The 14832-nt window shown below is 47.1% G+C and overlaps 1 protein-coding gene across 2 annotated transcripts in view; it reads right to left on the bottom strand.

Annotated features, from left to right (window-relative positions):
• The window catches only part of WDR44 (WD repeat domain 44), a 593855-nt gene that overhangs the window by 466217 nt on the left and 112806 nt on the right, over nucleotides 1–14832 (bottom strand). For both annotated transcript variants that reach the window (XM_086918723.1, XM_086918724.1), the window contains exon 3: nucleotides 9451–9525. In XM_086918723.1, coding sequence (XP_086774849.1) covers nucleotides 9451–9525 — 75 coding nt within the window. The remainder of the gene's footprint in view (nucleotides 1–9450; nucleotides 9526–14832) is intronic.

The raw sequence follows: 14832 nt of genomic DNA on the forward strand, positions 1-14832 counted from the left end.
TGTTATTGCCGTGGTCTTTGTCTTGGACCTGTGTGGCCCCAACTGGTACTGTTGGTTTACTGCGACTCTTTGCGCACGAGTTGGGAGGAATGCTGACTTTTTCCCGGACTGGTCAGGGCTGACCGCTGCCTGTATACGACATTTCCTATGTGCCCTCGGTGCCGAAACGGAACATTGTTTGAACTGGAGACTTTGGACGGCTGGGATGACCATACACTAATGCCCACGCTCCTTCTTAGTGGATTTCCGCTTTTTGGGAGTGGGGGAGGTTGGGGGTGAGACTGGGGCTGGAGCTAAGGCCCTCCTCCGTTATTTCCCGCTTTTGGGGTTTCTTGGGGCGACAGGCATGCCTATAGGGGGGGGGGGGCTGTGGCCTTCCGCTGGTATGCAGGGTGGGGGGTGGGGGACGGGACGTGTTTAGTGTTCTTTCTTTGTCTCTATGGCCCTCTTTCTTTTTCTTCCCTTCACTCTGTTTCTTTTCTGTTCCTATATACTTTCTTACTTAATTTGGGATTGGGGTTTAGTGTTATTGGGGAGTCTACTGTAATATGTCTTCATGTGACTTAGCTGTTGATCTTAGTCTCTTGCTTGTGGGACACTGTGTTTCGGTGGGTGACTCCTTTTTCTCATGCTTCCCACTACCTGCTCCTTTAATGATGACTACTCTCCTGCTTTGGGATTTGCTCCGATTTTATTCTTTTGTTTTCGTAAAATTGCACGCTATAATATCCTCGAACCCTATTATAAAAGGAAATCCTCCCAACTCCTGGAACATTGTGGACATATCCATTTATTGATCCTTACTATAGGCCTACGCTGACCACTGCAGTAATGTTTTCCCTCGCTGCGCGAGGCTTGATATCCTTTTATGCTGTTGTCGATGGTTATTGGTCTGTGCCTGCAATCTCCTGTAATGGTATATTTGAGGTTTCCCAATAAATTTTTTTTTTAAAAAAACAGGAGGTAGAGGCAAAAAAGTCAGGGGAAACCACGCCAAAGATGCCAGGTCTAAAACGTGTCCCCTCCAGCTGAAAGTGGGGAGAACTACCCACCCTATTGGGAGTTTTCATCGCTAAGGTGGAAAAACCTGGTTAGACCATCAGCGTTGGCGTATTCTGTACTAGGGCGGTGTTCCACTATTAAGTCCATTCCCTGTAGGGAGATGTACCACCTCAACAGTTTTGGGTTCTCACCCCTCATTTGCATCAACCATCTGAGGGGCCTGTGGTCTGTCTGAACCCGGAAGTAAGTCCCAAAAAAGTAGGGCCTCAGCTTCTTCAGAGCCCAGACCACAGCAAAAGCTTCCCTTTCAATCGCACTCCACCTCTGTTCCCTGGGAAGTAGCCTCCTACTAATGAAAGCTACAGATTGGTCCAAGCCCTCGTCATTGATCTGTGAGAGCACTGCTCCCACACCATGCTCTGAAGGATCTGTCTGCACTACAAACTTACTGGAGAAATCAGCTCCGCTCCGCCAGCCTCGCCCAAGTCAACCGCATCCAACAAACAACCTCCAGCAGCAGATCCTTCTCCTACCTCGCCGCCAAAACCTGGAACACCCTCCCTACCCACCTACAGCAAACCCAAGACCTACTCGCCTTCAGAAAACTCCTTCCAAGACCTGGCTCTTCGAACAGTATCAGCACTCCCCTCCCCCACTCAGAGCCTTGAGACCCTCACGAGTAAGTAGCGCGCTTTACAAATGCACTGATTGATTGATTGATCCTGCGGGGTTTTCTCGGGGGATTTCTCCCACCCCTCCTTCACCAGAGTGAGAGGTCCTCTAACAGGGTGGCCATACAGAAGTTCAAAGGGACTGAACCCTAAGGACTTCTGAGGCACCTCCCTGTAGGCAAACAACAGGCATGGTAAAAAGACGTCCCACTTCCGCCTCATGGGCTACCTTTCAGAGTTTGGTTGAACCTTTCAACCAACCTGTTTCCTTGAGGGTGGTAAGGAGTTTTGAACTTATAAGTTACCCCACACTCCTCCGACAGAGACTTCATGTACCTAGAGATGAAGTTGGTACCCCGGTCAGAGACCACCTCTCTAGGGAACCCCACACAGGAAAAGATCCCCATCAATGCACAGCCCACCACGGGTGCCGTGATTGTCCTGAGAGGGACAGCTTCCAAGTACCGGGTGGCATGGTCCGCCAAGACCAGGATGAACTTGTTGCCCAAGACTGTCTTGGAGTCCAGTGGCTCCACAATGTCGATGCCCACCCACTCGAAAGGGGTGCTCACGACAGGAAAGGGTTGGAAGGCTGCCTTGCACTTTCCTCCACTTTTGCCAGACTTGCCTGGCAAGTCCTACAGAATGTACCGACGTGCCTCTTCATCTGGGGCCAGAAGAAGTGGGTGGCAAGCCTTTGGAAGGTCTTGTCTTGCCCCAGATGTCCTGCGAGAGACACGTCATGAGCCAGACCCATTTGGAAGGCCCTGAAGCGCTCGGGTACCACCAGCACACAGGCTGCACCGGGCTCAGCGAACTTTAGCCTCACTATAAAGTAACCCCTCTTGCTGGTAAACGAGATGATCCTTGGGCTAGCCACCTGCTGCCTGGTTTGCAGCCTGCTGCTGCACACCAATGAGAGAAGGACATTCCATCTGTGCCTTGCAGAACTCTTCCCTGGAGGGGCCACCTTCTTGCTGCCAATGGGTCAGCTCAGGTAGGTCCCCCAGTTCAGCCACTTGTTCCCAGGTAGGCTCCAGGGCATCCCCCTCAGGTTCTGCTCCTTCCTGGGCCGTGGTAACGGCCGGGGCGGGTTTCCCACGCCCCCTACCCTCTCTCTTCCTGGCAGGCCCCTGGGTCACTGTTTCAGGCTCCAGGTCTGCCGAATCACCCCTACTGGCTGCCATAGAGAGAGTGGTCACACAGATCCACTCAGGCAGACCCAACATCTCCATGCTAGCCTGGTGTTCCACATCCTTCCATGGGGATCTCTCCAGGTCATTATCTAGCAGACAGTCTACATGAATAAATGGACTCATCACAACCTTCAAGAGACCTGAGACCCCCCTCCACTCAAAGGGAACCTGTGCCACCTTGCAGAGGTGCACCGAGTTGTCAGCTGCAACTACTGGGTAAAGTATATTTGGAATGACCTGCTCTTCAGACACCACTGACACCTTACCGATGTCACACTGGCTCCTGTGTCTCTCAGAGCCTCTCTCTTTCTCCCATTGATGGCCACCCACTGCCCGTATTTCTTAGTGTTCTCGGGCAGGTAGGTTTCGTGGACCATCTCTCGGTCTCCTAAAGAGACATGGGTCATTACTGCTGATCCCCCCCCCCTTCACTAGAAATTAAATCCTCTCCCAAAGCTACACTCACCAAACCCTGGTTTGGAGCACCAGTGGGTGCAGGAGGTTTCATGGGGCACCTAGGGGCAATGTGTCCCACCTCATTGCAGTGATAGCAGGTAGGGGGACCCCTGTTGTCCCGCCTGCCTCTAGGGGCCCAGATTGGTCTAGATTGGGGGGTTGGGACTACTTTCCCTGGTAACTGTTTTGGGGCCCTTGAGAGAACTCCTTTTGGTTACCCGTGTTCCCCCCACTCTTCTGCTGGGGACCCTGTCCACCTTTGGCTATGGTACCCACAATTCCTCTGTGGACCCTGGTACTGGTCCAGCAGTCAGCCTCCTTAGCAAGCTTAATGGGGTCCGTCAGCTTGCTGTCTAAAAGATGCTGGCGCAGCTCTGGAACACAGACTACTCAAGTGCTTCCAACTAATTAAATGCAACAACCCCTTAAAATGAGTTACTTTGATGCCCTTCATCCAACCTTCCAGTGCATGAGAGTAGAGATTTACTCACTCCATCCAAGTCTCAGACTCTTTCTTCTTGGAGTTCCTATACTGTTCTGGAGTAAGTCCATACCTGAGACATAGGGCCTCCTTCATAATGGGGTAGGTCATGGCACCTCCTAATTCTAAGGGCTCTAGAGCACTCCTCCCAGAAGCCTCAAAATGATTCCACATGCCCGCCCCCAATGCTGTTCAGGCACACCATTCATTCTCAAAGCAATCTCACATGAGGTAAACCAGGCATAGATATCCTCACTCCTATTATAATTCTGTACCAAATCCTTGGTAATATATACTTAACCCCCCTGCATTGGCTGTGCGCTGCCACCATTGGAACCGGACTCTGCCTGCTTGGCCTTGATATCCAGTTCTCTCATGCTCAACTCATGAGCCAAAAGCAATTTCTTCTCCTCCAGGGCACGATCATTCCTGCTCTCCTCTGCCGCCCTTTCTCTGTCTTTCTCTACTTCCAATTGCTTCATCTTTATCCTCATGACTTCCAATTCATGGCTTTTCACTCTTTGATTCTCCTCTAACTCTTCTGGAGGCAAACCCCTACTGGAATGGTTGTTGCCAGGCCTTGAGCCCGAGTTGCTCCCAGGCAAATCTTGGGGTTGAAAACTGTCCCTTCAACTTGCATTATTTCCATCTTGGGTCTCCCACCAGTCCATCAAGGCTCTCTGCAGCTCATCCTTTCTAGAGCTGCTTTTCACAGGACAACCACGATCTTTGCAGAATTGTTTGAACTGCTCAACTTTGTATGAATACAGATCCTCAATGCAAAACTCCAGTTCTGCTGGCTCACTTGTTGCCTTCCCATGCTGAGATGATGCTTTGAAGAGTTACGCAAAAATAGAATCAAAAATAGTGGTCTGCACTAGATTAGTGATGTACACCAAATACTGTGGGTCAAGTACAAATACAAGTTCAAATCTTCACCGCTGACCACCAATATTAGATCTGGGGGTCTCTAGTTGGCAGAGGTAGGTACCAATGTCCAAATAGGGACCCTTGCTTCTAGTCAGGGTAAGGGGGATACACTATTTAGATAACCCCTGCTCACCCCCTTGGTAGCTTGGCACGAGCAGACAGGCTTATCAAAGGCAATGTGTAAAGTATTTGTACCAACACTCACAGTAACACAGTGAAAACACCACAAATGGACTCCACACCAGTTTAGAAAAATTAAGTATCTTTATCTAAACTACACAAGACCAAAACGACAAAAACCCAACATTTACGGTTCAAGAATATGATTTTAAAAGAATTCTAGGGTTTGCGTCAAAATAATCCACAATTGCGTCACATTTAGCCCAAAGTACCTGTAAATGCGACAAAAGTTCCAAATGGAAGCTGCAGTGTTGAAAAACAAGCGATGCGTCACTCCTGAGACCCTGGGAAGGCGATGCGACAGCCCCGCTGGACCCAGCTTGCGTGTTGCGACAAATCTAGTCTGTATGGGGAGGGATGCGATACCTTGTATGGATTCCGGTGTGCAGGTTCGGTAGGAAGCGCCTCGCACAGGCACGATGCGACGATCTTCGAGACAGCGACGATCTCAGGTGTGGCGGCGATGCGCAACGTTGATCTTCTCCTGTCGCGGCCCCTCGATGCGATGGTTCTGTGATGATGTTCGCAGCAATGTGATAAGGTCCACAAGAAAGCGGTGTGGCGATCTCACCCAGCGACGACAGGCTCTGCGACGATACTCGCAGCAACAGGAATCTTCCCACACCGCGGTGATGCGCTCCGCAAGCGAACGATGCAGTGGTCTTGCAGCGCCAAAAGGCGCTGCGACGATCTTCGCGGCGCCAGGAATTTTCTCGCACTGTCGATAATGCGCTCCACAAGTGAGCAATGCGTGAAAATTGCAGATCATCTTCTTTTCTTTCCCCAAACAGCAGGCACAACTTCCAGAGGCCCCACAATTGGATCAAGCACTCTAGGAAGGGCAGAACTCACTCAGCAGAGTTCAGGGGGAAGCTGGGGGTGAAGTCCTTTTGTTCCTGGGACTTCTTAACAGGAGGCCAGCTCTCCTCGGGCCCTTGGAGATCTCTTCCTTCAAGCAAGGGGACACAGCAACAGTAAAGTCCTTTCCCTCTCCTTGGCAGCAAAGCAACTGCAGGTCAGCCCACAAACACACAGCAGGACAGTCCTTCCTCTTCAGTCTTCCAGCTTTCTCCTTGGCAGAGGTTCCTTCTTGATTCCAGTATGATCTAATTTTCTGTAGTCTAGGGTCGTATACTCACACCCCTAAACGTTTTTGTTCCCTTTCTGCAGGAGGGCTCTGAGCCCGGTCTGAACCAGTTCTGGGTGTTCCTTGAGCACTTTGTTTTCCTGGCCTCTCCTTTCCTTTCAGAGAGAGGGGCAGGGTCATCAGCCGCCCAGCAGGAGGTGGAGCCAGCATTGTGGAAGGCAAGCACAGCCTTATTCAGGCCCAGGTGCTACCCCCACCCACCACTCTAGATACAGATGGAGCTATTCAGCCTAGGGATGGCCCACTCAGCATCTGGGAGCCACCCAGCCCCTGTCACCCACAAACCAGATAGTCAATTCACAAACAGGCCAAGACACACAGAAAGGTCAGACAAGAAAACAGCCACTTTCTAAAAGTGCTGTTTTCAAACACCGGATTTAAAAACCATCCTTCCTAAAAGATGTGTTATTAAATTCTGAGTTCAGGGATACCAAACTTTAATTTTCTATCTTGCTCCTATGGGAAGATATGCAGGTAAACATTATACACAGCATTCCCCATTATAGTCTATGGGCAAGATGACCTTTCAATAGTGAAAAACGAAAATGGCTCTAATTCACTACCAGAGCAGGTTACCCACACTAGTACATGCTCTACCTTTCACATACACTGTACCCTGCCCACGGGGGTACCTAGGGTCGTCAATAGGGTTGTCCAATGTGCACAGAAAGGGAAGGGTTAGGCCTGGCCAGTGTGGACACTGGTCAGTTCAGCATGGCAGTTAGCAACTGCACACAGGCACTGCGGTGGCAGGCCTGAGACACCATTTTAGGGCTACTCATGTGGGTGGCACAATCAGTGCTGCAGGCCCACTAGTAGCATTTGAATCACCAGCCCTGGCACACTTAGTGCACTTTACTAGGGACTTCCTGGTAACACAAATATGCCAATCATGGATAACCAATCACAATAAATTTACCTAGGGAGCACTTGCACTTTGACACTGATCAGCAGTGGCAAAGTGCCCAAAGCATCTAAACCATCAAAAACGAAATCGAGTACAGCGTCAAAAATGAAGAATGTAGAGGCAAAATGTCAGGGGAAACCACGCCAAAGATGCCAGGTCTAACAGCAAGCAGGTAAGATGGTTGAATATATTTTATAGCAAAAATATGCTTCAAAATAAAAGGGGGAATAGTAAGTCTCTGCCTAAATGTGGTGGGGATATCCTTGCAACTAACTGCATGTTACCTAACTTTAGGTTTGTTTATCCCCAACATAGATTGAGATAGTGGTCACTGGCATGTAAACCCAGCAGCAATTGCATAACATCATACGACAAAGATTCTTATATAGACATAAATATATATATACAAACATAAATGTGTCACCAGATACTCCGATTGACCCAGCAATTCACAGAATTTCACTGGCCAATATCTGCCAGGACGGAAGAACGTACAAAGCTTGCCCCCGTACGGTATTCAGTGCCATAGTCCGACAGACTGAACACAATTTCAAACCCTGAATAAGCTCAAACTCCAAGGCAAGCGACAACAGAAAATCAATGCATATTTGATTTAAACCTTTTTTTCTCATTTTTTAAAACAGAAATCGAATATGCGTAAAACATATAATACAGTCATGTATACTCTATATACATAAGAACTAACTAGAACTGAAAAACCAGTTCCAAAAAGCGCTTTCCAACAATATCGAAAAAGATAATGCACCTAAAAGTGCAGTTCCAAATACCTTACAAAATAAATCCTTGTCAACAGGTACATACGACACCTGTTATGCAAGACAATACATATGACATCTGTTATAAGCTCTGAGACCAAGCCATAAATGTGCTGCTGTGTTTCATTTATTGTCTTGTATATGTATCGCTATGAAGGATGAGTGCCCCCATCTGCACTAAAGCAGCGAAATTCGCAGAGCATCATCATATAATTTCAGTGCAAAAAGTATTCTTACTGAAAAGCCTTTCTTAATACAGTGGAGTCATATTATGGCAAGTCGGAGGAGTCGAGAACTGATATTGTAAACTGAACTGGGCTGAAAAAACAAGTAGCTCAAGGTGCGACAGAGTAGCCCAATACAAAGCTTTGGACCTTGAACAAGAAATTCAAAATGTTCTATTTGTCCTCTAGACATCACTTTGAAAAAGCCTTGTTCGTGAACAATCAGACGTGCCAACCCTAAACACGAGGTAGTGCGTGAGAATATCATCTGTTAGTACTGCTGCCAAAGCACAAACTTCCAGAAGTAACTTGCATTATTGATTGAACAATTTATTGAAAATGGATTATTGCCCTGACTTGGTGAAATAAAAATCACTAGGTCGGTTGAAAGCTCAGGAATCCCTTCTTTGTGCATTCTGGTTATACGTCATTCTTTCATTCCTACACTATAGGCTATTGAACACCAGAAAGATGTGGGTAGTCTTAAATAAAACATTTTAGGTTTCATTTGAGGTGATTTTTAAGTATAACTTCCTCAGAAACCAGAACTAATGAACTTATGTTAGAAGTTATGTAGGTAGAACTAGCCCTTGATCTGCGGCAAGTACTAGAGCTAGGCAACGCCTGCTTCCAAGCGCTTCTCTGTCAATCATGTGACATTCACAATGAAAGTCAGTCGTACTGGACAAAACAGACACCGTCTAAAGATATTAACGGTGCTAGAGTTGGACAGTGCCTAGCTCTCATAGCTAGTTGGGGAAGAATACATAATCTTGGTGACAAGCTTATGTGTAAAACTAAACACCTAACAGAGAGTGACTGCTCAAAGGACTTACCTGGTCTAACTGGCAGCACTACAGTTCGAATTAGAAGTACAGTGTTTAGGGAGCCTTGCTACGGATATGCGGACCAGCAAAAGGAAACACTGAGGCCAGATACCCGCAGCGTGCATTCTTGAAGTGTGTGACCGCTAACATCACCGGGGAAAACTAGATTGAAAATTTAGAAGATACGCTTTAGCAGGTTTTGCACAAAGTTCTAGAAATAGGAATGACCAATTGGGGGAACCATGACGACGTACAAGAATAATGGATTGAGGAGTATTTCTCTGTCAGTGGCAATTATGTGACTGGCATGTTTGGAATGCTGTTCAGGCGCATATTTGGGAGGGCGTGGGCATTCACATCTCCAACACGTCAATATTAGTGACTTGAATCGGTTTCATAGAGGTTTGTATAATATTAACTTATGAAAAGGACTAATATGAAAGAAGTCGTTTTAAGCAAACAGTATTACAATAGATATTCTCAATACTGCTGGAAATGTCTCGCAACAGTGTATTAAATCAATGACTTAAATATAACTTGCACAAACAAATTTCTTCCCTGTGAATTTTTTTTCACTGATTCATTTAAAAGTAATTTTCATGTGCACCGATTCAACCTTCGCAGAGCATCCATAGTGTGGTGACTTTACTAACCGCTTTAGAATCATCTTGTTTCTTTTCACTGACCACTGGATCTTTAACAGCCTGTTGTCCTTTGTCTTCAGCTTCCTGTAGCAGAACAGATTAAGGCACGTATATTCAGCCAAAATGTTTGTGTCGAAATAAACACAGTCAACAAGTCTCAGCCTAGCATTAATAATGTAAGAATGAAAGGTGTAAGAGGGTAAACATTTTTTTGCATTGTCTTGAGGTAAAACCTACCAACCCCAGATATTTTTGTAAACTGCAAACCAGGAGACTGCAGGGTGGTGTCTCTTTCATGTATCCTATGTGGTTTTCCTACTCCTGCAACCATCGGCTAAAAACACCTTTTTTCCTCACATTTCTGTGCGTGAAAGACTTGGAAGTATGAGGGGGGGCACACAAAAATATACTACCACCAAGCGTTCACGTCTCCAAATAAAAACTGGTACCTCACTTGTGTGGGTGGGCTACCCATATGTCAGAAGAGGGTAGGTTTTCAAAGGAAAAAATGTACGTGTTCATCCTGCTTTATGTGCCCTTTCCTGTCACAGGCACCAGGCTTCCACACAAATGAGGTACCATTTGTATCTGGACAATTAGGGGAACACTGTTTTTTTATGTTTGGCTCCTGCAGATTCCAGAACTAGCCCTCTCAGAAATGTGAGGAAAATGTGTACTTAAGGTACTGTTTGCCGTTTGCAAGGGTGTCTGGGGCCCAAAGAAATTTTTTAGAAGCATACAAGTCACAGCACCCTAGACACCCCTGATTGTCTATTATTTAAAAAACATGACTGGGTATGGTAGGTTTTTCCCAGGTGGCTGCTGAGCTTGGGCCCACAATATGCAGCTACCGACGTTGTAAAAAAACAAAAAAACATGGATTTGGCTGGGTATAATATGTCTACAGGTCGCGTTTTGAGGAGTATTGTGTTGCAAGCGCTTGGCCCAGCTACAATATAGGGAGATGCGTGGGGACATAGAATTATAGAACATTTGTAATTACCATTTAGATTTCTCAACATTTGTGCCTTCAAAATGTAAGCCAGCGTGCAAGAAAGATTTTTCAAAATGCCCTCTGAATCACATGCTATTATGGGTACTCACAAATTGAGAGAGGTAATAACCACTGTTCGCGAACTCAGTATCTGGTATACATTTCAGAAATACATAGGTTTACTTCATACCGATTTTTCACTCTTTATATTTTTATATTTATAGTCCATACCCAATGAAAAACCATTGCACGGCAGGGCTCAGTTGTTGGCTCTAGGTACTTCTGGATCTTGGAGAACCTACAAATCATACATATCCCCAGGAACAGAAGAGTCCAAAAGACTTAAAGGTATACTGCTATGGTACATCAGCCACTAACATGATGTTACAGATGAAAAGGTCATGAACTGCTGTGTTTTGCTACTCATTTTCAATATTTTTATTTCAACATATAATTTGGAAAAAACTTGAGGGATCTACACAAATGACCCATTCGTGAATTTAGAATTTTATCTACTTTTCTGAAAAGTACAGCTTTCCAGGATCGCCCCCGAGTTTCACACCTGCTTACACCATGTAAAAGATTGGGTAGTTGGTTAACTGGGGTGTGAGCCATGGGCAAGCAGCAAAGACAATCCTCGTCAGGGTGAAGCACAAGCCAAACCTAAATTAACCTGTACTCAACCCAGACGTGATGCCTGACTGCTCGGCAATGTGTAAAGTATTTGTGAAACACTGCATAAGGCAAAAACATCACAAGATTAGAATATTTCCCGACCCTTTATGCTTCAACGGGGCACTCGTCAGGGTTGCCCGCTGGTGCCAATGCTATTTGCTTTGGCACTGGAACCACTGGCTGTTTGGATACGGGGGACCCAGTATTGAGAGGTATCGATATAGGGGGCGGCTGGGAAGGCGTAGTTTCTTACCTGTAACTCCAATTCTGTAGTAGGGGTATCTCTGTTATAGTCAATCTAGAGAATAGTCCCGCCCATGTGCGTGGACCCCGGAGCAATCAAAAATAATCTCTTAAACTGTCTTCTTTGCAGTCCTGCATAGACACGTAAGAGAAAATCAAAGACAAATAATGCAGCCTATAAAAACAAGGCTACACTGGCCAGTACTTCAACTTAAAGTGAAAAGGATAGCCAAATAAAATCTAATTTTACACATATTGCCAAGTTTCACCCATAGAGAAACTTCCCTTCACCAAAATCCTTGAAATGATAGAGAGGAAGGGTTAGACAGACAAGCCCCCATAGGCTGCCATTATGTGTCTGGAAAAGGAATACCGTGCCTTTAAGGAACTCTCCAGAGACCCTCGGTATCCCAGGATGCACAGCCAAAGTACTTTTACTTTCAGTTCTTTTTGAAGGTGTATAAAGCAAGGCCTGTAGCATACAGTACATTATCATTTTCTCCACCGGGGAGGAGGGCGGGCGCTTAAGACTATAACTGAGATACCCCTACTACAGAACTGGAGTTACAGGTAAGAAACGACTCCTTCTGTAGTAGGGGATCTCTGTGTATAGTCATAATCTAGTGAATAGAATGGCAAGCCCATCCCAACAACCAATCCGACGGTGGAGGAAAAAGTCAACACCACTACTGTGCAAACAGATTTCTCAACGAAGCCTGCCCAACCTGAGCATCTGCCCTGGCATCAGAGTCCAGACAGTAGTGCTTAGCAAAGGTATGGACAGACTTCCAAGTGGCAGCCCTGCAGATATCTGCAATGGGAACATTACGTAGCAAAGCCGTTGTTGCTGCTTTGCCCCTGGAGGAATGAACCTTAGGCTTACCCCTTAAGGTCTTGTTAGCTTTCTGGTAACATAACTGGATACAGGACACAATCCACCTCGAGATGGACTGTTTTGAAGTGGCAAGACCAGTCCTGGTCGGCCCATAATTTACAAACAATTGGTCTGACCTACGAATGTTCTTGGTCTTATCCAAGTAGAATTTCAACACCCTTCTGACATCCAGGGAATGTAGAGACCTTTACGCAGGAGTGGAAGGATTTTGGAAAAATGTAGGTAAAGTTATAGTCTGATTGACATGGAAATCAGAAATCAGCTTAGGAAGAAACTTAGGGTGAGTACGCATCACAACCTCAGCAGCATGAAATACAGTATAAGGCTCTTGACAACACAATGCCTGAATTTCACTCACCCTGCGGGACGATGTAATGGCCACAAGGAAAACCGCCTTCCATGATAAGTGTTGCAGTGAAGACTTATGAAAAGGTTCAAAAGGTTCCTTCATTAACCTGGACAGCACCGCATTCAGCTCCCATGAAGGCGAAGGACGCCTAACAGGAGGAAACACTTTCTTTAATCCTTCCAAAAAATCTATAATCACAGGGATCTGGAAGAAGGATGTCTGTGAAGGGCATTTCCTGTACGCAATTAATGCTGCGAGGTGAACCTTAATAGAATGAAAATTAAGGCCAGACTGAGCCAAATGCAAAAGGTATGGAAGAATGACATCTTCCTTGCAGGTCGTCGGATCATAGTTCTTGGAAGTGCACCAGATGCAGAACCTCTTCCACTTGTAGGCATAGGAAGTCCTAGTGGAAGGTCGCTTAGCCTCCTTGAGTATAGCCATGCAATCGTCAGGCAGATTCAGGTGCCCATATTGCACTATCTCAGGAGCCATGCCGCCAAACTCAACAATGAGGTTGGGGTGCGCCATCTGCCCCCGGAACTTCGTTAGAAAATCCGCCCGGCATGGCAGCCTCAGGTGGGGTAGGAGAGACCTGTGAAGCAGGTCTGTGAACTACCACTGTCTGGGCCACTCCGGAGCAATGAGGATCATCCGTGCTCTGGACTGAGACAGCTTGATGAGTACCGCCGAAATCAGGGGAATCGGTGGAAAAGCGTACAGAAAGCTGTTCGACCAGCCGATCCATAGCACGTTCCCCAGAGTCCCCGGTTGGTAATACCTGGAGGCGAAGTCTTGGCATTTTCTGCCCCACCTGTCAAAGATGTTTCCTAGCACTTCGTCGTTTAGAACCCACTCGTGGTTTTCTAGCACCAGCCTACTGAGAGCGTCCGCCTGAGCATTCTGCACGCCCGGCAGATGAGTAGCCATTATCGTCAGTCCTCTGGCTAGCAGCCAGTGCCAGATCGCCTGCGCTTCTTGTGACAGACAGTGTGCGCGATCTCGAGCCCCCCTGCTTGTTGAGGTAATACATTGTGGTCGTATAGTCCGTCTGCACAAGCAAGGAGTTGGTCTGGAAGGACGGATGAAAGGCCTTCAGCGGCAAGTGAACAGCTATGAGTTCCAGGAAATTGATGTGATACGTGGATTCCGCCGGGGACCACGTTCCCTGGATCTGTAGATGGTTTGAATGCACTCCCCAGCCGTGGAGAGAAGCATCCATGATGATAGTCTGAATGGGAATGTCCTTGTGGAATGGAACCCCTTTTTTGAGATTCTCTGCTGAGCACCACCATCTCAGGGACTGTTGAGCGTGAAGAGACAGCTGGATCCTGTCGTCCCAGCTTCCCCGCTCCTGGTCCCACTGATCCTCCAGACATTCCTGCAGCGGCCTCATGTGGAGGCGTGCGTGTAGCGTGAGGAAGATGCAAGAGGCCATTGACCCCAGTAGAGAAGACACCGTCCTCACTGTTGTAGATGGAACAGCTATGAGAGCCTGAGCCTTCCGAAGGATCGATAAGCGTCACTCTTTCAGCAAGCGTGTCTCCTTCGGAGGAGCATTGATGGAGGCTCCCAAGTTCTGTAGGCATTGTACAGGAGTCGGAACAGACTTGGACATGTTTATGTGCAACCTCAGCTGGTTCAACAGAACAGCCGTCCGTCCTGTTGAAATGCAATTGCGTGTCCTGGAAGGTGGAGGCTTTGATCAGCCAGTCGTCCAGGTACGGGTAGACAAACACCTTCTTCTTTCTCAGGTGCGCTGCCACCACCGCCATGCACTTTGAAAAAGTCCTGGGTGCAGACTTCAGTCCAAACGGTAGCACGGTGTACTGATAGTGATTGGCACGGACTAGAAAGCGCAGGAACTTCCGGTATTTCCGTGCAATGGGCACAAGGAAGTACGCATCCTGTAGATCTTTTGTGCAAAGCCAGTCTCCTCTTTGTAGCGGAGGATAAATCTGGTGCAAAGACAGCATGCAAAATTTCTCCTTGCGAATCCATTTGTTTGCTTGTCGCAAATCCAGAATGGGCCTGAACTCGTTCTTGTCGTTCTTGCATACCAGGAAGAACCGTGAGTAAAGGCCCTTTCCCCTTTGAGACAAAGGGACATCTTCTATCGCCCTTTTTCTTAACAGGGTATCGGCCTCCGCATGGAGCTCGCGCAGCTGGAACTGCGAGCGAACCAGTGGAATTGCTGGAGGAGGGCTGACAAAGCGAAGACTGTATCCATTGCAA

The sequence above is a fragment of the Lissotriton vulgaris genome, chromosome 4_1 (assembly GCF_964263255.1).
Source record: "Lissotriton vulgaris chromosome 4_1, aLisVul1.2, whole genome shotgun sequence".
NCBI classification, from domain to species: Eukaryota; Metazoa; Chordata; class Amphibia; order Caudata; family Salamandridae; genus Lissotriton; species Lissotriton vulgaris.